At 41.3% G+C, this 24578-nt stretch overlaps 2 protein-coding genes across 5 annotated transcripts; both read right to left on the reverse strand.

Annotated features, from left to right (window-relative positions):
• Nucleotides 1–982: 982 nt before the first annotated feature.
• On the reverse strand, nucleotides 983–9135 carry LOC148645238 (cytochrome P450 2K1-like). Of its 2 annotated transcripts, none has more exons than XM_088612451.1 (9): nucleotides 8744–9130; nucleotides 6604–6766; nucleotides 6138–6287; nucleotides 5325–5485; nucleotides 4865–5038; nucleotides 3716–3857; nucleotides 2989–3173; nucleotides 2516–2657; nucleotides 983–2246 (listed from the first exon to the last, which is right to left on the reverse strand). In XM_088612451.1, the coding sequence occupies exons 1-9, from the start codon at nucleotides 8939–8941 to the stop codon at nucleotides 2059–2061; spliced, it is 1503 nt and encodes a 500-aa protein (XP_088468577.1). In that variant the 5' UTR covers nucleotides 8942–9130; the 3' UTR covers nucleotides 983–2058. The 2 variants fall into 2 exon arrangements, with proteins under 2 accessions (XP_088468577.1, XP_088468578.1); XM_088612452.1 differs by having other exon boundaries at nucleotides 2113–2246; nucleotides 2516–2626; nucleotides 8744–9135.
• A 2586-nt stretch (nucleotides 9136–11721) lies between these two features.
• Nucleotides 11722–23337, reverse strand: LOC148645239 (cytochrome P450 2K1-like). Of its 3 annotated transcripts, none has more exons than XM_088612448.1 (9): nucleotides 22975–23337; nucleotides 21177–21339; nucleotides 20846–20995; nucleotides 19944–20104; nucleotides 18831–19004; nucleotides 17214–17355; nucleotides 16066–16250; nucleotides 15600–15741; nucleotides 11722–13564 (listed from the first exon to the last, which is right to left on the reverse strand). In XM_088612448.1, exons 1-9 carry the CDS (start codon nucleotides 23170–23172, stop codon nucleotides 13377–13379), a joined length of 1503 nt encoding a protein of 500 aa, XP_088468574.1. In that variant the 5' UTR covers nucleotides 23173–23337; the 3' UTR covers nucleotides 11722–13376. The 3 variants fall into 3 exon arrangements, with proteins under 3 accessions (XP_088468574.1, XP_088468575.1, XP_088468576.1); XM_088612450.1 differs by having other exon boundaries at nucleotides 13429–13564; nucleotides 15600–15710; XM_088612449.1 differs by lacking the exon at nucleotides 20846–20995.
• Between the last annotated feature and the right edge of the window lie 1241 nt (nucleotides 23338–24578).

The raw sequence follows: 24578 nt of genomic DNA on the forward strand, positions 1-24578 counted from the left end.
AGGAGTCAAAGGGCTCCTGGGTATGTGAGGCCTCTGACCACTTGTCCCAGCCACCTGCCTCCCAGATTTATAAACCCTGACCCTCCACTGATGGTGTAAATGTGACCTATAAACGTGTGGATTGTGGCTTTCCAGGGCCTTAGAATCATACAATACCTGGTGTTGCAATTAATGATTGTGGGGACGTACTGTAACATGACAGCCCTGTGCTACATACAGTGTGTGTTCTCTACACCTGTATCTGCGTGGCAGTTCTGACACTGCTTAAAGCAAACTTATTCGATAAAGTATTTACTGTTCCGCATCCATCCATTTTCTAACCACGTCTTCCAATTCAGGGTCACAGGGGAGACATCAAGCAAGAGCCCCAAGGCAGGGGACTTGGACTTGGACTGGACGCCAGTCCATTGCAGGGCGGCCACACAGACACAGGATCACAAAAAGCGCAATGTGAAATGAAAAGGAAATATTTTTCATCAGAATAGCCATTTTACCCATGTGGTCTCTTCTTCCCCACACCATGCTGTATGTTTTATCACAGGTTTAGAATCTATACCCTCCCTCCTTTATAGCAAAATGCCCTGTATTTTATTTTAGTTCATGATATACTATAGTAAACTATAACAACAATTGGGATCACTAGCAGGCAGCATGGTGGCACAATGGTTAACAGGGCTGGATCACAGCAGTGTGTCCCTGGGTTTAATTCCTATAAACTGATGCTATCTGCGTGGAGTTTGTATGCTCTCCTCCTGTTCACATAGGTTTCCTCTGGGTGCTCCATTTCTTCTGTCTAAAGACATACTGGTAGTTGAATTGGCATTTGAGGAAACTGGCCCTGGTGTAAGTGTGTGTGTGTGTTTGTGTGTGTCCTGCAATGGACTGGTGCCCCCTGCAGGGTGTATCTCACCTTCTTCCCATTCCCTGATGAGCTGTGGATGGATGACCAACAGTATGCCTTCTACAAGGAAGCAAAACACTGCTTGGAGCATGGGTGTTAATGTATTTGAATACAAATGCACTTCTTTAGAAACATAATGAAATGCAAACATGTAACTTCTTCAAAGTACCTTTTGTAACCAACCTGCACAGCAGCATTCATTTACCAAAAGCCAAAGAGTGAGTAAGGTTTTACACTCTTCTTGGATCTCACTTTCTTCCTTGTCACAACACAACATCATCTAAACAACTCTGAGTTCTTTTTATCACGTTGAAGGATAAATCAAATCTCAGTTTGACCGTGTTATTCAGCATGAACTGGAAGCATATTTTTATACTGAAACTGTTGCAGCACCTTGAGTGGACATAAAGAAAACACATTTTCAGCCTTATGACACTGAATGTGTGTATAGTTCAAATGCCATCAATATTTCCTTTTTTTCTAGACTACAGGGAGAAGGGATACACTGGAAAAGTCCTGAATTGTGCGCAAACACTGGATTGTCCTCTAATACCCCTCCTAACAAATACAAGCCAACAGCAAACTAGCCTGTGTAGCTTGTTAGATAGTAAAAATATTTCCAACACTTTTCAGTACAGTCTTGAGACACAAATAGGAAAATCTTCACCCAGTACATCAGCAAGCTATCATTAACTGGCACACTTGAGTAAGTTTCTGTCTTATTTGAGCTGTTAATCACTTCATTGAAGGTTTGTGTAAGATGTTCAAATACTTTTAATTGTTCGCAGAGCTTAAGAAATAAAGTTATCCAGATTTTCTTTTAATAACTCAAAACATTTTGAGTTAATGATTGCCTAAAATGAGAGAACTCATTTTAGGCAAAACGTTTGATATAAAGAACACAAACAGGAACTAAAGTTTAGCAAAATTATTACCCAATATCTTCAAGTGAAAAGACATTTCATGCGTAACTAATTGGACTGATTTAAGCTGCACAGTGTACTTTAACAGACTGTTCATCCTCCTGAAATTCACAGCAAAAAGCAGTAGGGAGAGGCAAAGGGCAATTAAACCAACAGGCCCCGAACTTGAAGCAAGTGCCCATCAGTGTAGTTCGCCAATACACTCCCCTCATCTCAGAGCACACAGCTGGTGCCCTACGCCCGTCTAAGAGCACACAGCTGGTGAAGCGATGGGTTCAGAGTGAGGCCCAAAACAGGAGTGAGGTCCAGTTCAGACTCCCGCACTCCTGGAGGGGGAGAGAAGGTGAACTTCTGCAACAGCGAGGTGAAGAACAGGAACAGCTCCATCCTGGCCAGGCTCTCTCCGAGACAAGCCCTGCGTCCTGGGACAGCAAACACCACAGGTTAGGTTACTCCTTTTCATGGACTGTGAGTGTCTGTGCTGAATCCCACACTGCAGAACTGGGTGTCAATGTGTTTAGGCTGTATTGCCCACTCATCACGCTACTTGAGAAATGATGAAGTGACCCTTTCTTATTTAAATGTTCAGACTGTGTTATTATCTCTGTTCTATCCAGGGTCATTCATATTAGTGATGCAACATGAGATATAAATACTTTTTACAAATGAGCTGCACACCGCAGTCCTGTACCTGCAGAAAAAGCCATGAAGGCGTCCTTCTTCACAAACTGGCCCTCAGGGTCCAGGAAGTGAGCAGGGTTGAACTGATGAGGCGTTTCCCACTGGGTCTCATCCTGGAGCACTGAGGTCAGCAAAGGAAAGACAGGGGTCCCCTGAAGTGAGCCAATGACAAGCAGAAGTAAGACCCTCATTCATTCATAGAGAGCAGAGATTCTAACATCCAGTAAAGAAGTAACTCTGGCTCTGCTGGTTTTCTCTCCACTAAAGTTTACTACTTAATCTGAAATGTATTTTATTTTTTCCCAAAAAAACTTTTCAGATGACTTTATGTCACAGAAATGTAATGATTTCAAGTTTTAAAATTATACAGTAAAAATCCATTGGCATTACTGCCTCATCGATATTTCAATTTTTCCTGGAGTCTTCACATCAATCCCAACATGCACCTGATCAGCAGTATGAGACAGAGTGCCGTCTACATGCCTTTTTGATGAAGTAGCCCTGGAAGTGAACATCTGCCGCTGTCATGTGAGGAAGGTTCAGTGGAACGACATTTGCCAGGCGCTGGATTTCATGTATCACAGCATCGGTGTAGGGCATGCTTCTCCGATGTTCAGCCCTCGGCTGCTTTGTGCCGACAACCTTCTCAATTTCCTCCTGAACCTTTTCTGTTTGCAAAATATTTCAAAAGAAAACAGTGAAACATGAACAGGATGTTCCACTATGTGGAAGTGCATTTAAAACCAAGAACAGGAAGCACTTCTTCACCCAAAGGGCAGTGGGAGTCTGGAACAAGACAACCAGTCATGTGCCTGAAGCCAATTCTCTAGTTTCCTTCAAGAAAAACCTAGATGAGATCTTATTAGCTATGAACCATGAAACAGGCTAAATGGGCCATTTGGCCTCCATTCATTTGAAACAGTGATGTGATGGTTAGGTAAGGGTGGGATTTCAAGGTGACGTAATATCTGAGGGGTTTAAACTTGAATCTCTATTTTTCTGCAGTATTATCTGCAGTTGCAATCTGAAACAGATTTAAGTGCTTGTGATATTTTCAGATTTATTTTAAATTTCATACACCATAAATTGGCATGCCATCCTCAGTTGTTATGCAATACAGTTTGGGAAAATGTGCACATCTAAAACTGGACCACAGGGGTTTTCCCTGGTATCCCAGAGTGTTGAGAGAGTCAGCAGGGGGGGCTCTTACTTTGGATGTGGGGATATTTAGCCATCAGCAGCAGCCCCCAGCGGAGTGTGGTGCCTGTTGTTTCAGTCCCAGCACCAAACATGTTTCCAGATGCATGTATCAGATTATCGTCATGGAAATGGGAGTCTCTCTGGCCTGAAAGCTTGAATGAATGTCAAAAGAGGAAAACATGCTCGAGATTTGTAGTTTGCTCTTTAAATAAGTTATCGATTCAGACATATTACAGATCCTGAACAGTGAAATCTAAATTGGAATTTTCACTATATCCTAAGTCCACAAGTCCTAATTATTGATGTCAGTTCCAGTCTACCTTCCATCTGTTATTAAAGTGTATGTGAAGACCAAATAAAGCTGTTTTGCTTTAACTGCTGCATCAGTTAATTTCCCTCTATAGAATGTTAAGTGTAGAATTACGTATCAATGTATGCGGAACCAACTTCTGTTACATATCAAAGGATAGGACACATTCTCAAAGCACACGACAAGAAGGAATAACATATCAGAGAAAATGTCAAGCACCCGAAGTGTGAAACATCAACTCCTTTCTGAGCCTGCACTGCATATAAGAGTTGGGAAACCCCTGCAGTCTGTCTGTTTTGCAGGGGAAGCCCAATGCCATGTTGCTCTTCTTATGGAGCTCAGTAAAAACTGAATCTGCCCAAGACAGTGTCCTGCTTCTCTGACGAAGCGTTTCCTGCGTCAATGTGACGTATTCAGCAGGACTCCCCCAGGTGCCCAGATGGCACTCAGGGTGAGCACATTTTCTACATTACCACCCAATTAGTCCCTAAACAGAACAAGGATGAGCTGCGTAATTGTCCTCTGTGTCCGGTCGGGTGTCACATCCAAAGAAGGCTCAACAGCTGGAACGTTGAGTTTCTTTTCTTCTCTTCTCAGTGTGGAATAAACCTTTACTTGCTCCTTTGCAGCCTAGGCATGCTGACGCAGCTCCCTACTTGAACTAAAAAAATTAAAATGGTGGAACACAACAAGCGGAGGGAAACCCTTCCAGTGTGTCTGTTCAAGTGACAGGCATCACAACTGAGTCATTAGTCTACCAGCCCCAGGAGAAACACTGTTGATTCAACACTTTGGGCTCCTTTGAGGCAAAATCCCAGTTTCCTAACCAGTCACAGTAAACTCTCTTACCTCCTGCTGTTTGATCAAGAACGCATCCACAAACCCCCTCTTATCGTGCTCCTGTAAGGTCTGCTGCAGCTGCTTCACGATGTTTTTCATGTCAGCAATGTTTTCTGCAACTTCCATCAGAATCGTCTTCCTGGCTTTCAATAAAAACCCAAGGAAAGGGAAGATGTTGTAGAGCTACAGAGAAAAAGAAAATATTATGTTCCTTAAACTTAACCCCCAGAGCATTTCAAAGACCACTAGTAGTCAGGACCCTGGTTTACTGTCTCATCGAAGGATGAAACTCCTACAGCACAGCACAGTGCCTCCAGATCATTCATACACTGGTTTGGGATTTCTGCTTTAACTGTATGTGTATTTTGGATTACATTGAAATTGAAGGTAATTTGCTTTCTAGTATTGTTGTGTTCTCTAAGACCACTCCGAAATTTCTCTTAATCATATTTTTACAACAGAATGTTACCTGGATAGCAGGAGATCCACTGAGCTTGATCATGTGATTAGCCCTTTTCACCATAGCCTGGAAGACTGGGTCAGCATAATCAAACCTGTCTCCATACACTATGGAGGATATAATGTTGGAAACAGCACAGTTCACAGGTTCTGTGGTGTCAAATGGTTTACCTGCCAAAGGAAAGAATACAGCATCAGTCTGGAATACCTGCTGCAGTTGTGTCTCTCTATACCATCACCCTTGTGTGCTCCCAGTTTCACCTCTCGATCCCCAGTTCACCAGTGCTCACTAGAGCCCAATTCCACTTCTCCCTTCCTGACTCTGTCCCTGATTACTGTCACTGTCGAGGCCTGTTCACAGCTCAGGGGCATGTTAAGGGAAGAAAATTGATTGGAACAAACACTGTTTAGTCATATTTCTTTGCAAAGGGTAAGAAAATAATTTGAGAGAGAAAACATTTAAATGAAATATTTCAATTTCTTTCTCCTGTCCTTCAGCTCATACTGAAGGAGAGATCCCATCAAGTTCAGGACTGATTTTAAAGACCCTCATTTCTTTGTATCATGTAAATTTGTATCATAGTCTTTCTCCCCTACAGCTGAAAGATTTGCCTGTGTCACCTGTATCAAGTCACCCAGAGACAGAACAGACTATTTGAAGACACTCCCATAGGTCACTGGCACCTGTACACCATCTGTCCTCAGATTATCCATTGACATAATATCAATTACATCAGTTGAATTACATTTCAAAAGAAACGGTGCTTTTGTATCTTGAAAACCAACAAAGGCCCCTGTGAAAATGAACGCCTAATCCTTCTACTTCCATGTGCTTCAAACACCTCAGTGAGGTACTGGATTTCCTCGATGATCTTTTCCTCACTCCCTTTCCTTCCCATTCCAAAGTCCCGCAGATTAGACAGAGCAAACCTCCTCATCTCCTTCCACGAGTCCCCGTTTGCAAAAATGATACCTGGATTCGAGCCAAACACAAATTGTAAGGATCAGATTGATGAAGACATCACTAAATGAGTAAAAACTCACAATACACTTAATAATGTCTCTACAATGGACATACTACTACTAAGAAGTACAGTAGCTAAAAGAAGGATTTAAACACAGCAGTACGTACCTCTAAAACGTGAAAAACTGCCATCTAAAGCTCTCTGGAGAGAGACTTTAACCTGACTTTGTGGCAATATGAAAATACTAATTTCTTTATAATAAAGTGCAAGACGCTGAAATTTGTATTAACAAATCATCCTGTGCTTCAGCAGAAACATTTTTACCGTGTCCTTGATTGATATCGTGAAATATCGGTGTGATGAGTCTGCTCCCAAACTCCTCAGGGTAGTCAACAAGCGCCTCCTTCACTGTCTTGTAACCAGCCAGGACCACTACTCTCATGGGGCCGAGGTGCACAGTGAAGACACTGCCATACGTCTTAGACAACTGGGGCACAGAGAGAGAAAGAGTTGCACAGCACCACTGAACAATGTGCAATATGGTAATTAGTAAATTAATTTCAATTCAGTAAAATAATTAATGAATAAAGTCAAATTAAACATTTCCTTAAAGTGCTTTGTTCTCCTTTTCATATTAAAAGTAGGCCCATTTACTACAGTCACACAATTGTTTTACAATAATTGAGAATCCCACAGCGTCCACACAGAGGCTCCAACTTCTGGAACAGGGACAGACATCCTGGACACTTCCATTCCTCTCCATTGCAGGACTTTTCTCCAGCTAGTCCTTAATTGTAGTGCAATATGCAGCATTTGACTTAATTCAGGAACCGAAGATCAATCTGGAAATGTATGAATTGTCAGCTTCAAAGTTATGTGATGTTACAGGATGGGGATGCCGTGATCAAAGCTGAAGCCTTGGTTTCCTTCAAGAAACAACTGGATGACATTCTTGGTTTAAATCACTACAAGCAAAGCACACACAACTGTGATCCAAAAAAATCCCTATGAAAGCAAAATGTAAGGATGATGGATTTGCAGGGTAAATGTTACTTCCACCAACACTATCTTGAGAGCTAAAAATATGGAATGAGAAGTAAAGTGTAAAAATATAGGAAAACATTATTTTGCCCATTAAAAAGTCATCATTGTTACCGTTGTTCTCTTTGTATTTTTATCCTTAAACACAATTAAACACATAAAACAATGAATACACTGAGTCTGACCTGCAGTGAAAATGTATTGGAACGTTTTACAATGCATAATATACAGTTCATCAATATGCACACACCAATAACTGCAACCTGGGAGGGTCACATCTGCAATAATGTAGATCCACATACACTGAAGGTCCAATATAGTCTGAAAAAATGTCTTGAGAAGCGTGATCAGGGAATGATTCAGAGTGCTATTTATTATAATATGACTTACAATACAAAGGTGCCAGTTTCTCTAAGTTATTGTGGGTGGGTAAAACGCCTTAATCTTAACAAAACTGAATCCTTTCTTATTGTTAATGGAGTCATTAACAGTGTGTTAAAGAACAACATGTTCCGCTGCGCAGCGGATTAAATGATCTGTATCTCCACAGTTTTTCTCCTTAATCGGTGTCAGGTAACTCACCAACATAAAGCTCACTGAAAAATTGCTTTCTGTGCCACTATCAGAATTCAAATCACACGCATACCGGTGTTTGTCTGGTGCTGTTTTTTTGTTGCTGTTGCCCTGGTTTCAGAATTGTCTGAAACATAATACCTGCAAGGTGTTCTTGTTGTCAATGGCTGTCCTGAGCAGAGACACTTTTGTGACATCAAAAACTACATCTGCTCATCATTAACTTGTAAGTTGTTAAAAGGTAAGTCAACAGAATCCATCCACACATCCCTTTTCCAGCAGATTTATCAAATTCAGGGTCGAGGGAGAGCAGGAACTTATCCTGGCAAGCAACAGGTGCAAGGCAGGATGCACCCTGAATGGGACACCAGCCCATCACAAGGAAGACACAGCCACACTCACGCCAGGGTCTATTTCCCAGAATCCAATTGACCTACCTTGATTGCTTTTGTAGTGATGGAGGAACCCAGAGCACCCAAAGGAAACGCATGCAAACAGGGGGGAATTGGAGGTACTGTCTGTAAGCATCCCATGCAGACCGCACCCCAGGAATTGAACCTGGAAGCCAGGTCCTACAAGGCAGCAATGCTAATCTCTGCACCACTGTGCCTGACAACGACCAACTGACTCATTCTTAAATACGTCTGATCAGCTCACTACAGAGTCAAGGCCATAGCACAACAGTTACTGAGCAGCACATAACCTCAATCCTATGTTAACCGAACAGACAAAGTAAAAATGCATTGACCCCTGCTTTTACATAATATGATCAAAACTACTGGGGGTGCTTGAGCTCACACAACATCTTCAGAGCTGATGCCTATGACACCTAAATATTATTACATCTTACCTCCACAAGAGACAGATCCAGCCTCTTCAGATCCAGCGAGAGCAGGTTTCCTAGGAGCGGCAGGGCTGGGGGTCCCGGAGGTGTCTTGGCAGACTCGGGTGTCGACACCATGAAGATATAAACCACAGAAATCACTATTACCGCAGCCAGGAGCAGCGTCACAGTGGAAAGTTGCAGAAAACCTTCTGGAAGAAACATTTTCGCAATCCCCAATTAGCTGGTAAGGTTTATTTTCAATGGCTTTTCAGGAAAACGAGCTGGATTGTAATGCAGATTGCGATCTTTCACATGGCCTGTTTTTGCTGTCCCTTTCCACTGAAAATTGCCAATTATATTTGCACACAGCGCCTCCGCAACGCACCTTAAATAAGAAGAACACACCTGACGCCATGGGAGTCACAGCAGTGGGCGTTTCACCGCAGAGGATCATGTAGTCAAGGGATTTGGCTAACGAGTGATACTGAGAAGGCATTAATCTGGAAAATCACAAAACTCATGTCTTCCCTGAATGGCTCATGTTTTAGGCTTACGAAACTTGAACCTATCACTGTAAAGGATAAGAACATTCAACCTTTTACACTTCGTTTGTATGTTTATGACACTGGACAGACATTGCTACGTGGTAGCGAAGAGAAACTGTACACTGCAACTTTAAATACAGTAAAAGTGTCTCCAGGTTTTGGTCCTTTGCCAAGATGGGCCGTAAGAGAGAGTTATTGCGCAACTTGAAAAAACACAATGTAATATAATCGTTTGAGTACTGGACAGGCTAGAAATGAACATTTTAAAAGATGCGATTGTCACAGAGTATTAACAGTCGAGGGAGGAGTGGGTCCGATTAATTAAGTTTGCATTTAGCGGCCAGGATTGTTTCAATGGGTGTGTCTGTACTTCTCCTCTGTTTATTTCCTCCCCCAACTTCAAAGTCTTCAAATGCAGACAGTGGAAACGATGAGCAGGAATTGAAGAAAACACTGGTGTCAAGTCACGATCGGATTGCCACACCTTCGGTCCTGTCAAACGGAGGCGTGAGGGGTTGCTGAGCCAGCTTGGACCACACCTCGGGCAGAGGGGGAGTTGCATTAAAGGAAAAAAAGAAGCGAGAGGGCCCAGATACCTGGTTTACTGGTTACAAAACAGTGAAGCTTGTTAACAACTCTGCAGAGTTTGGGAACAGACTCATCATTCCAGTATTTTATGATGTCAGTCACGGATACGGTGCAGTGCCACTTCCTTATCTCCGAAATGGGCTGTTGAGCCTCTGGAATCAAGTGTGCCCTTGGAGTTACAGTTTGTGTTGTCTTGCTGATGCTGTGTTTTTGGGTAGTGATGAATAGTTAGATTTTTAGAAAATAAAAAGGGCACCTAAACGATGCTAGTGTCTGTTGCTGGTCTGTGCCTGCACTGGTGTTTCTGGGAGATGAACAAAACCTGTGGGTTTGCCAGTCCTAGCACCCCCTATACAGTAATTGTTAGGTGGAGCAGTCGTGGAAGAATAGTCCTTGTTTTAGGGGGTCACGTATATGTGAGGAAATTTTCAGCTGCTATAGCATCCTATTTGTGATTACCATAATAAATGCAAAAAATGTATGCACAAGATAAAAAAGCACAAAGGGAGTGATGATTTTGGCTCCACCTCCTTAGCCCAGGTTAACATTGTAAAATGAGAAACCTCTCTCGTGTGAAACGTAAACTAAGCCGGTCGAGTCTGTAGAAATCTCTGTGCCTTTTCATTAGACGTTCAAGTTTAATTTATCAAATCATGTTTGTAAACACATTTGTACACTACACATATCCTTCGATTTATGATCATTACTTGAAATCAGTCTGAAAGGTGAAAAATCCCAAACCAAAAATGAAATTCACTTCACAAGAAAAAACTTCATGTTGCTCCCTGAGGTGTAGAAAATCACCAGTTACTTATTCTTACTCTGTATTGTCAATGAACACTATTGCTTGTTTCTGAAAACTACTCTTTTTACCAAAGGCCAGTAGTTAACAGACATTTAAATATGTAAATATGTAAAAATCAGTGCTGAGGCACTGATGAACTGAGAATTTCAACCTTTATGTCTAGTCTCCTTCTGCTGTTGGATTTATAATTGATATGAAATTTACCTGCAATCGCTGTCTACATACATGATTCCCTTTACATAGTACACAGTTTGATTCATAACCATAAATGGTTCATGTTTTCTAGATTCTGCACAATGCAAGGTTAATCAGCTTTCTAGACACAGCTTTGCTGATGTCCAGTGTCCCTATATACAGAAAATCACATCGGTGATCAAAAGGATGGATATTCCCAGAAAGCCACATAAACATGCTCTCTAGGACCTTTTTTCAGTTCTGTTGGATATCGTATTGGACACTGTTGGTTAGAAACAGAATCGTTCAGGTATAAATGGCAATGAGAGCAATAGGAACTTAAATAACTGAGAAAACCTGTTCAGCAATCACCAACTCAATGACGGTTGGAATCCTTTGATTAGATAAAACCACCAGCTTCTCAAACTCAACCAGAACTCAGGGGGAGGAGATCCACTGAGCCTGATCATGTGATAAGCCCTATTCTGCATAGCCTGGTAGACTGGATCAGCTTAATCAAACCTGTCTCCATACACTATGGAGGATATAATGTTGGAAACAGCACAGTATACAGGTTCATTGGTGTCAAATGGTTTTCCTGCCAAAGAAAAGAATAGATCATCAATCTAGATTAACTCCTGCAGTTGTGTCTCTCTATACCACCACCATTTAAACCGTCACAGTTTCACCTCTCGTACCCCATTTCCCCAGTATTGGAGCCCTAGAGCCCAATTCCACTTCTCCCTTCCTGACTCTGTCCCTGATTACCGTCACTGTCGAGGCCTGTTCACAGCTCAGGGGCTCCTGGAGGGAGGAATGTCTCAGCCCTCCATTATACTATACTGGAAAGAAATAGTTTGTAATAAAACCATGAAATTAAACATTGAAAAGAAAGGAAAAATAATTTACTGTACCCAAAACAGGACTTTGTCTACAGACCCTAACAGAGACAGTCTTAAAAAAATTGACATTAAAATTAAACATTGACAAGAAAATAGCACTGTAGTCATTACCGTTTGCAAAGAGCAAGAAAAGATTTTGAAAAGAATTTGAGAGAAAATAAAAACTTCTGGAAACAACAAAACAGTAGGCCCCTGGGTTCAATTCTGGGCTTGGGACGCTGTCAGCATGGAGTCTGTGTTCGTGTGAGTTTCTTCCAGGTACTCAGATTTCCTTCCACGGTCCATGTTTCCTTGGCTTCTGGAAAAATTGGTCCCCGTGAGAGTGTGTGTACGTGTGTGTGTGAGACCTGTGATGGACCGGCATCCCATTCAGGGTGTAGCCCACCTCACACCCATTGCTTGTCAAGAGGTTCCAGCTTCCCCATGACCCTGCATTTGGATGAAGCAGTTCAAAAACAGACAGATGACTAACAGCATAAAGGACAATAAAAAAGAATAATAGGAAAAAAAGGATAATGATGCTTTGGTGTTAGTGCACTTAGATACCTTTAGAGAAAAAGGCCTCTAATCTCTTGAAGGGCTCTGAAATACTTTCTAATGTCATTATTAATGAACAGTGTTAGAAGCCTAGAGATGTCACACTCAAAAGGGTAATGTGGCATCACTGTGTGTGCAGCACAAAAATATTGTATCTACTAAGTAAACCCCCCCTATGCCAGGGAACCAGATGCCCTGGCTCATCTCCCCTCCCTGCAAACTCTTACAGTCCCCTAAGCGCCGACTTCCTGAACACAACATGGAACACAAGTGTGCATGACAAGCAAATGTCTTAGGTGTAAATGAAAAACACAGTAAGTGGACTTTCCCTACAATCTATTGCTTGCTTGATCATGTTTCAAGATCAACCAGGTCTTAGTTTAACTGTGTTGTTAAACACGAACGGGAAGGATATTTTTCTTTTAGCAGTGCTTGAGTGCCTTTGGTGGAAGTAAAGGAAACACTTACTGTTCCGGTTAATCACACTAACAAGCATAGTTCAAACAAATTTGGTATTTTTACATTTTTCTTTCTTCCTCAAAATGTTGTGGTTTCAGCTTTACCTGCAAAGCTTAACATTTTAGCACATTACATAGTATAAATATTTCCGGGGCTTTTCAGTACAGTACTGAAAATACACCAATCAGGAAGCTACTGCACCATCAACTGGCACACTTGAGTAATTCCCCGATGCATCTGAACTGTTAATCGCTTCATTAAATATTTGGATAAACTTTTTAATGCTTTTAATTATTTGCAGCACAGCAGAAATTGATATTTAAAGATTTTCAAGTTAAAGAAAACTTTTTGAAGAGAAGTCACATTAAGGAAAAGAAAACATTTAAAAACAGAAAGGAATATAAATAATGCTTGTACAATGATTACCGTGTATCTTACAGAACAGCTACTTCAATCTCAACCTTAAGTGAAACAATGTACTTCACCTAATGATTGGACTGATATAAACCACTCAGTGTTCATTAACATACTGTTCATCCTCCTGCTGTATGATCTTCACAGCAGGAAAGTAGGGAGGGAGTAGGGGAAGTTAGACCAAGACAGTCCTGGACATTAAGTGTAAGTGGTGATGACTTTCTTGTGGATTACTACCCCCGTCTCAGAGCACACAGCTGGTGAGGCTGTGGGTTCATAGTGATGCCCAAAACAGGAGTGAGGTCCAGTTCAGACTCCTGCACTCCTGGAGGGGGAGAGAAGGTGAACTTCTGCAACAGCGAGGTGAAGAACAGGAACAGCTCCATCCTGGCCAGGCTCTCTCCGAGACAAGCCCTGCGTCCTGGGACAGCAAACGACACAGATTAGTCCTCCTCCTCATGGTCTGTGTACACAGAATACAGTGAATTATAAAAAGAACAGGAAATTATCCTGAATGTGACTGAAAAATATCCTTTATATTCTTGGAATGCATCAAGTGTTACAATACAGCCTCTTCTCTTTTGTAGAGCTACACAAATAAAGTGAATAAGACACTGGGGCAGTGTGCAATGGCTTGAGATGCCATTCTGATGGCAGTGCATGGACAGCAAATGCAAACGGTTCGTAAATAGACTTAATGCAACTTTCAAGCCTTACATTTGCCATCTTGTAATACACAAAAGGGGTGACCAAAATCAGAACCCAAAAGCACTAGAGCATCCCTTTATTGAAACATTGCTTAAATTGACCAGGGATTGCAATCCAGCGTCTGTAGTGAAAAGTTGGGCGCAAAGCTGTCCTGCTCTCTGAAGTGGAATTCAGTCCAAACGGGGCACTTGTTAGCAATTACGAATGCTGAAAATAAGGACCCCTGGGCCGGGCTCAAGTAGGCTTATTTCCCCAAAAGTAGCAATAGGAAATTTAAAATAGAAAAGGCTACAAAAAAAAAGAAAAGAAACAAGTCCCAATATCCGAAAACCAAAGGGCAGGCGATAGTCAAAACCGGGAGGAGACAAAACATCGAGGTAACCAATCCCAAAACGCAAAGGCAGAGACGTGGTCAGAATCGAGCGAGAGTCAGAAAGTAAGGAAGAGAACAGGCTATTGAAGGAGAGAGCGCTCCAGGGAAAAGCCGAAATAGCGAGGAAAGGTATAGGGAAAGAGGAGGGTTAAAGTAGTGACGGGGAGAAAGGCGATAGGAAGACCGGCGGCGGCGTGAGCGCCTGTTTGAGTGGGCGCGCGTGGGAATGCGACGGCGCTGGTGAGCGCGTGTGGAACGCGCGACAGTGCTCACACCTGGAACATGGTCGCAATTATCGAGCTGTGGCTTTGGATGTTGAAAAAACTGACATGGACACTAGGAGAACATGCAGTCCCCTCACAGTCTAGAGTTGAATCTAGGACTCAAGAGATGTGTGCCCCATGTATGTCGTTATACCTCATTTACAATCAAATACAATCAATAATGCATAAAATAGCAAATCCATTCCCATTTATTTATATATAATTCATGAACATTTTCTAGTTTAAAAATGTCAGATTGCACTGCTGTCCACATGACTACATAACTAGCACCTGTTAGGTTTGCTTGTTGGCCGGAGCCGTCCTGCGCAGACACACTTTATCAGATCACAGACTGCAGTTGCTTATAATTAACTTGTAAGTGGTTAGAAAGTAAGCCAACTGAATCATAGCGAACTAAGTCAAACAGGGTGACTATGGAATCCAGGACAAAAAAAAAACATTTAACATATGTCATATTTTTATCGAATAAATGGTTTAAACAATCAAGGTCATTGATGGAAAAGGTATGCGAACCCTTATATTTAGTAACTAGTGGCTATAACCTCAGCCAAATGCTTTCTGTAGCTACTGATCAGACCTGCGCTGTGGTTAGGAGGTATCCCTCTATACAAAAGTGCTCCAGTTCACGTATATTTTTGGGATGTCTTGAATGGCATGCTTCAGATCACACCACAGCATTTCAATGGGACTGAGGCCAGGACTCTGACATGGCCATTCTAAAATACAGAATTTCTTCTGTTCGAGCCACTCTGTTGTGGATTTACTCCTGTTTTGAATCAATGTCACGTTACATGACCCAACCTCTTCTGAGTTTTAGATCACAGACAGACACCCTGACATTCTGCTGTAGAATTTCCTGATAATAATAATAAGATAATTCCAAAGGGTCTGTTGAATCCTGCACTGCAGTATTAGTTGTCTCTATTTTTAGGCTGTATTGCCCATCCACCACGTTACTTCAAAAAATGTCATATCTGCTATTTAAATGTTCAGAACACATTTTTTTAGCCTCTAAAATGTATTCCTCTTAAATGCAAAATGAGATACAAACAGTGACTTTTGCAAATGAGCTGCACACTGTGGTCCTGTACCTGCAGAAAACGCCATGAAGGCGTCCTTCTTCACAAACTGGCCCTCAGGGTCCAGGAAGTGAGCAGGGTTGAACTGATGAGGCGTCTCCCACTGGGTCTCATCCTGGAGCACTGAGGTCAGCAAAGGAAAGACAGGGGTCCCCTGAAGTGAGCCAATCACAAGCAGAAGTAAGACTCTCATTCATTCATTCAGACCAAGGATTCTCATTTCCAGTCCAGGAACAACACTGGATCTGCTGGTTTTCACTCCACTAAAATTCACTACAACTTTAAGAATCATTTTCAATAACATACTTCTAGTTCACATCTTCTCCAGCAAATATGGCAATTTCAAGTTCTAAAATCATACAAGAAAATATTATTTTGTATTCTTCCTAGATCCTTTATTCTGATTATCCTGGAGTCTGAACCATCTGACCCAACACACACCTGATCAGCAGTATGAGACAGAGTGACGTCTACATGCCTTTTTGATGAAGTAGCCCTGGAAGTGAACATCTGCCGCTGTCATGTGAGGAAGGTTCAGTGGAATGATATTTGCCAGGCGCTGGATTTCATGTATCACAGCATCGGTGTAGGGCATGCTTCTCCGATGTTCAGCCCTCGGCTGCTTTGTGCCGACGACCTTCTCAATTTCCTCCTGAACCTTTTCTGTTTGCAAAACAGAGAAAAAAAACTGTGAAATGTGAACCAGAAATCACGATGGGAGACTGCATTAAATGCATTTCAAACAAAGAAGGACATGAAAGGATTGTGGGAGTGTGGCACAAGCTACCCAATCATGTGGTTGTTGTGGTTGAAACAGTCATGTTCTGTATGTGGAAATGTGGTTGCAGGGACATCTTGTCCTGTTCACCACCATAATGAACACCCACCCTGTGGTCTGGGGAAGAAAGGACTGAGACTCTACAGCTGTCTTCAGTCACTGGCTAGTATTTAATTTAATAAAGTAATGGAGGCTATCCATGATTAGGTCTGGAGATCCATTTCCACACTCTGTTTATTTAATCTAATATCTAGAAAGTTATTCACATTTTGGGGGGGCTAAAGGACAATTCATACATTTTCTAGATGATTTTCTAGATGAAGATAAATGATATTTGATCAGTCAATCGTATGTGCAGAACAGTGGCTGGCGAAGCTGTCACAGTAATACCAGACAGTGAAAGTCCACATGTGATGTTAGTAGTGCGATGGTTAGCACTACTGCTCAAAGCTCCTAGGTTTGACTTCAGGCCTGGGGACCTGCATGTAATAAGACCACATGAGTTTTCACCAGGTGCTGTGGAGTCGTCCCAAAGACAAAAGGTCAGGTCTAATTAAAAACCACTTTTGGGGGCGAGAGAGGTTTCGGGGTGACTTAATATGTGAGGTTTTGAATCTTGAACCTCAGTTATTTCCCTTCAGTATTATCCAACAGTCTAGAAGCTGGAACAGAGAGCTCCACACTTGTAATATTTTCTTTATATTACATAAACATTGGTACTGCTTACAAATTAACATGCCCTCCATAAGACCTCAGTGGCTATGCCTTATGTGCACATCTAAAACTGCACCGCAGGAGATTCCCTGGTATTCCAGAGTGTTGAGAGAGTCAGCAGGGGGGGCTCTTACTTTGGATGTGGGGATATTTAGCCATCAGCAGCAGCCCCCAGCAGAGTGTTGCACCTGTTGTGTCAGTCCCAGCAGCAAACAAGCTTGAAACTGTGCTTATAAGATTATCCTCATAGAAATGGGAATCCTTCTGTCCTGAAACCTGAATACATTTGAAAAGAAGAAAACCTTTTCAATTTGCAGTTTGCAATTCTTCTATCTGCAATTTGTTTCTAAACATGTTTAAATGGTAAATTCATACATATTATGGTACCCTAAAACATGTTTGAACAATGAAATGTAAAATTGAACAGGAAAAATACACGAACCACTTTTAAACCTCCAGTATGTGGAGTCTGTAGCCAAAATGAATACAAAAGACCAATCGGAAATATAGGAAAGAAACTGGGGAAAACAGTTTAAACAATTTGGAATAATGAGGAAGAATATCAATAATCAATAAGCCAAGATCAAGTTGAACAATAACAAATATCTGCAGCTGTTAGCAGAGAAAGTATTAGAGTTGTCTAGGAAACATCTAAAACAACTGTTAGGGGCATAACCAGCAACCTCCAGACTGCAGATGTGAACTGTGTGAGTTGTGGCACAAAAGGTCTAAAAGCTCAGCTGAAAGAATAAATGTCCTATCTGCATCAAAAAAGCCAGAGTGGATTTTTTTTCAGAAGTTCAAGGATCGTCTGAGAGAGTTATCCATAAACAAAAATTTATGGATAGAAGAGATTAAGTTAAATCATTAATTAATTTTTTGGGGGGGATTCCAGTACGTACAGTACAGAAAACACTCAGACGTCTGGATATACCAGTCACCTTAACAGCTGTCACTTGCATCCTGGGGGATTCATCTAATTTCAAAGTACCAGTTCAGTATAAAAACGTATTTTGCCTCTTTGTATGGTCATTACAAAAATACAGAAATGGGTGGTTAATACAGAGCCCTACCACATGGGATGGGTTAATGAAGTTGTAGTACAAATTCAATATGAAAAGATTACATATACTGTAGACTGGAAGGTAAAATAAATACATTTTAACAGTTATGGGGCCCTCTAAAGACCTATCTCAATGGCACCAAGATAGAAAGTTGTAAATATTGAGAGTTGTGTAACACAGATAGAGTGGATGGAAAAAAATATGTTTATTAAGGAAAGGAAGGAAGAGAGAGACGCACAGTATAAAGGGAATGCAAAGAAGGGAAAACATCTATTGAATAATAAACATTTCCTCCAAAGTTGGGGGGCTGAGCAGAGGAAGAAAAATAACAAAATCAACAGCACCAGCCAGCACCCAGGGTGCTTCAAGGGTCACAGTGTCACTGAGAACCCAGAGCCCTGGCAAAACTAATCCCATCCTGCCTCAGGGGGGCTCCAAACGTTGTGTGCCGCTGCTTGGGGAATCTCAGTCACAGTCGGCTAGTGACATGAACTCGAACCCGCAATCACAGACTTGAGGCTGTGTTATGGAGAGCAGCCTTTACCAGTTGAGTCACCCAGGAGGCCCCTTTCAATTCTTAATACAACTAGAAAAACACCTTTTTTATTAAAATGCTCCTTTCAGGGAAAACCCCAAACTTCCCTTCCTAACCAATCGCTGTTAAGACTGTAAGGAATCTCACTGTACCTCCTGCTGCTTGATCAAGAACGCGTCCACAAGCCCCCTCTTATCGTGCTCCTGTAAGGTCTGCTGCAGCTGCCCCACGAGTCCTTTTATACTGGCAATGTTCTCTCCAACGCTCTTCAGGAGGTTCTTCCTAGCTTTCAAGAAACGCCCCAGGGAAGGGAAGATGTTGTAGAGCTACAGAGAAAAAGAAAATATGATGTCTCTGACATTGACACTCCTGGGGCATTTCAAAATCAGGTAGGTCTTATTTGTTATTTCAAAAACTTTTATTTTATGGATCCAATCGCTAATCTTTAGATTTGGTCAGGGTGCCAGAGTGGCTCTCCCTACTCTCCCTATGAATAACACTGTTTGAAGACCACCAGTAGCCCGGACCCTGGTTTACTGTCTCATCTGAAGGCTGAAACTCCTACAACACAGTGTCTCCGGTCACCTGGATATGATACTGAAGCCCTCAGATCAATTAACTACCTGCAATCAAACAGGCTTGATGGTCTGAATGTACATGGAGATCAAGGTGGGCCCAATCCCTGGATGGGACACCAATCCACTGCAGGGTCCACACAGACAACAAAATTGACACCTGCTAACCTAGCCAGTATGTATTAGGGAGGCAACTGAGGGGAAATGGATCCGAATTAAACGCCACTGAATCTCAGGGAGATCATGCAAACCACACAGTAGGTCCCCCTGTTGAGAATCAAACCAAACCTTCAGTTGTGAGGCAGCAGCACTGACTAATGTGCCTCCAGGTGATTCAGACAAGAACACTGGTTTGGAATTTCTGTGTGAAAGAAAAGAGCACCACCCCCTGGTCCAATTCAAGTACATTTTTTAATTTTCTACTTTTCTATTAATGAAAATATAACGTTTTCTAATAATTTGTAATTAAATTGTTAAATACTGTACATGATATACAATAATTTAGCTTTAGTCATGTTATTCTCGACTCATAGGTCATTGTGAATATAAAATATGAAACAACTAAATAAATTGCATGTGCATCTTGGATAATATTGAAATTAATGGTAATTTGCTTTGTTGTACTTGTTGTGTTTAATTTTGTTTTGTTTACAAAGTTTCTGTTTTTTATTTTTACAAACAAAATGTTACCTGTACAGCAGGAAATCCACTGAGCTTGACAATGTGATTAAATCTATTCACCATAGCCCGGAAAACTGGATCACCATAATCAAACCTGTTTCCATACATTATGGAGGATATTACATTGGAAACAGCACAAATTACAGGTTCTTTGGTGTCAAATGGTTTTCCTGCCAAAGAAAAGAATAGATCATCAATCTAGATTAACTCCTGCAGTTGTGTCTCTCTATACCACCACCCCTGTGTGCTCCCAGTTTCACCTCTCGAACCCCAGTTCACCAGTGCTCACTAGAGCCCAATGTCTCAGCCCTCCATTATACTAAACTGGAATGAAATAGTTTGTAATAAAACCATGAAATGAAACATTCAAAAGAAAAAAAAAACATTATGCTTTTAGTCATATGGATTTGCAAAGGGTGAGAGAGGGGTCTGAAAAGAATTTGAGAGAAAAAACTGCTGGAAAACACCATTACAAATATTTAATAATTTAAATTTCTTTCTCCTGTTCCTTCAGCTACTGCTACAGCCTTTCCAGTTCTAGGCTGATTTTAAAGTCTTTCATTCCGCTTGTAAATCTGTATCATGGTCTCGCTTCTCTACAGCGGTAAGATTTACTGTACCTGCCTCATTTGTCCCCGAACACTCCATCAATCCACACAAATACAGAACAGACTATTTGAGGAGTCTCTCAAAGGTCACTGGCACCTGGACACTATCTCAGGTTTCCCTTTAACAAAACGTCATTTAGACCAGTAGAATGACATTTCATAACACAGCAGTGTTTTGGACCTTAAAAACTGACCAAGGTACACGTGAGCAGGTGTATCGTATTTTCAAAAATTAAAGTTTAAAAGCACATGTGATTTTAAATAAAAAAACAGTGACATAAAATTAACTTTTAATCCTTCTACCTCCATGTGCTTCAAACACCTCAGTGAGGTACTGGATTTCCTCGATGATCTTTTCCTCACTCCCTTTCCTTCCCATTCCAAAGTCCCGCAGATTAGACAGAGCAAACCTCCTCATCTCCTTCCACGAGTCCCCGTTTGCAAAGAGGATACCTGCATTCGAACCCAACACAAATTGGAAGGATCACACTGAGCACAAAAACACCTCAAATTGTCTCATAGTGTTTGTGGCACTATGCCTATACTCTATATTTTCTTTACAATAAAGAGCAGTAAACTTGAATTTGTATTTGTATTAACAAATCATCCTGTGCTTCAGCAGAAACATTTTTACCGTGTCCTTGACTGATATCGTGAAATATCGGTGTGATGAGTCTGCTCCCAAACTCCTCAGGGTAGTCAACAAGCGCCTCCTTCACTGTCTTGTAACCAGCCAGGACCACTACTCTCATGGGGCCGAGGTGCACAGTGAAGACACTGCCATATGTCTTAGACAACTGGGGCACAGAAAGACAGAGAATTGCACAGCAACATAAACATTTTAACTATGACCAATAATGTGCCATGTGAAAATTGTGAAATTCATTTCATTAAACAAAATAATTAATGAATGAACAATTACATTTAAAAACTGCCTTTTTAAAGTTCTTCTTTCCACATGAGACGTGAACAGTAACTACAGTCACAGAAGTTGTGCAGAAATGAGAAACATACAGCTTCCACATAGAGACTCAAGCCTCTAAAACAGGGACAGTAATCTTAGACACTTTCGGTGAAAGTCTTCTCTCCAGCTAACACTGAATTTAGATGTGATATTCAGCATTTGGGTTAATTCAGAAACTGAATTTAGTTAATTTAGTCACTTTAGTTATTTATTGGCATATTCAATCTCATGTGGCGTCGTGGAATAGAGATGCTGAAATTGGTTTTGAAGTCGATGCACTTGTAACAAGTAACAGGTGGATGAGATTAAGATTAAAAACATACCCGCAAAGGCAGAATTTAGGGATGATGATGGATTTGCCAAGCAAAAACATGATTTTGTTGTTGGTTCCAAAACAGTATGAAAAGATGTCTTGAGAATAATGATCTAGGATGCTATTTATTATTATTTTACCTCTTTACATAGGCATCAAAATTTCTAATTTATTGTTCTTACCAGTAGTGAAGGTGTCAGTAATAGTAAGAATGTATTCCAAAATAACAGTTTTGTTTGCTTTGCACCTTAAAAGTCTGGTATTTCGAAAGTTTTGCACCTGTGCTACTGACATAAAGCTGACTGGAAGATTGCTTTCTGTGTTACTATCAGAATTCAGATCACACACATACCGACATTTTTCACTTGCTGTTGAGTTTTCTTGCTGTTGTTGGCCTGATGTCAGAATTAGATAAAGGTTCCCCTTTCTGAAACATAATACCTGTTAGTTGGCAGCGGCCGTCCTGAGAAAACACACTTTTTCTCAGAACATAGACTTGCGTTTCTTATGATTAACTTGCAAGTAGTTAAAAGGTAAGTCAGCCGAATCCATCCACCCATCCATTTTCCAACTGACTTATCCAATGCAAGGTCACTGGGAGCCAGAGTCTATCACAGCAACCAACAGACACAGGAATAGATATTGTGCACCTGGACAAGACAGCAGTCCATCGCAGGGCACACAGACACAGGAACAAACACTCACACTCACAAACACTCACACCACTTTCCATTTTCCCAGAAGCCAATTAACCTGCCTTAATTTCCATGAACTGTGGGACAAAACCAAAGCTCCCAAAGCAAACTCACGTGAACACAGGGAGAACATACAAACTCCACACAGACAGCACCCCAGGAATTTAACCCACGGTCTGATTGCTGCAAGGCAACAGTGCTATCCACTGCGCCACTCTGCTGCCTGTCAGCTGAAGCATAATTTAATAAGTCAGATAAGGTGACTACAAAGTCCAGGACAAAACATGACATATATTTATCAGAGTGTAAACACAATCGTATGGTGATCTCACAGACATGTACAGGGTAAAAACACATTCACCCCTGCTTTCTGAATATGATCAAAAATACTGGGGGTGCTTGAGCTCTCAAAACAGCTGTGATCTGGTGTCTATGATGTCTTAATATTAATACATCTTACCTCCACAAGAGACAGGTCCAGCCTCTTCAGATCCAGCGAGAGCAGGTTTCCTAGGAGCGGCAGGGCTGGGGGTCCTGGAGGTGTCTTGACAGACTCAGGGGTCGACACCATGAAAATATAAAACACAGAAATCACTATCACAGCAGCCAGGAGCAGCGTCACACACGAGACATGCAGAAAACCTTCTTGGAAAAACATTTTTAATAGTCCCTGAAAAGCTTATTTCAAAGGGTTTTCAGAAAAGCGAGCTGATTGCAGTCTTCTGCTTGTCCTGTTTTTACTGTCCTTTTCCACTTAAAACTGCCAGAGTTAAAGGCCATTATATTTACAGACAGTGCCTCGGTATCACACCTACCAGACCAGTATTACTGGAACATACTGTAGGAGTTACAGTTTCACTAGAGACCATCAGGTGATCAAGGCAACTGCTCAACAGGCAATACTGAGGAGGTATCCCCGAGGTTCACAAAACCAGCAGCTGCTTATTTTTACTCAAACAGAGCACTGAATCATGGAAGAAAGAACACCAGTGCTCGTCTATTTAAACAAATTGACTATTTAAATAATTCAAAGAACGCAGACACACCGATTAATCAAGAAGCAGGTCAGACTACAAAACTGGAAAAATGTCATATTGTTTATGACTTTGACTGCAAAGTAAAAAGTCAAAAACCAAATGTTAGAAACATTGAAGGATAGATGCATTCTCCATTGAATTTATTTTTAGTATGTTTCAATTTTAGTAAGTTTCAATACATTTGTTTTTCACTGGACATTTGGTAAATCCTAAATATCCTTTTTCAAATTAAAAAAAAAGAATTCTAGGCAGTCTTCAGTTTGAGTGGTTTAACCTAAAAAACTGTACCCAAAGGACCACAATGTTGGCCTACAAACATGTTCAAGAGTTTTAAGACTTTTAAACTTGACTGAATACTGAAGGTCAGGTTTTCTAGGTTCTGTACAATAAAAGGTTTTCTAGAAGCAGATCTGCTGATGTCCAGTGTCCCTTTATACACAGAAAATCACACTGGTGATCAAATGGATGGATATTCCCAGAGAGCCACATAAACATGCTCTCTAGGACCTTTTTCAGCTGCACTGTCCTGTTGGATATCGTATTGGACACTGTTTCTTAGTGACAGTTTAGTTCGGGTACAAATGGCAATGAAAGCAATAGCAAGTTCAATAACTGAGAAACTCTGCAGAAAATCAACAATCTGTAACTCAATGAAGGCTGGAATCCTCTGATTAGAGGACACCACCAGCCTCTCAAACTCAACCAGAACTCAGGGGGAGGGTTCTATCCCCTCAGTATAATAAGACAAGACCAGCAACAAGGAGAGGAGAGGCTCATCTTTCAGCAAACTGAGTGGATCAGCCCTTCACAGGCAAGACTAGACAAGATAGAGGGATTCCGCGAGGAGCATGCACTCATGAGTTTTTTAGAATGATGCATTTTTGCAAATAAAAAGGCAGTGCATACAAATTTCATAAAATACTATAGAATATCTAACAGCTTGTGCCATTAAGACTGATAGAGATCTAGATTACTAGGGATGGTACAGTTCACAGAAGTTGACAGATGTAGTTGCACTTAAACTATG

This window comes from Lepisosteus platostomus, chromosome 19 (genome assembly GCF_059453375.1).
Source record: "Lepisosteus platostomus isolate fLepPlt1 chromosome 19, fLepPlt1.hap1, whole genome shotgun sequence".
NCBI lineage: Eukaryota > Metazoa > Chordata > Actinopteri > Semionotiformes > Lepisosteidae > Lepisosteus > Lepisosteus platostomus.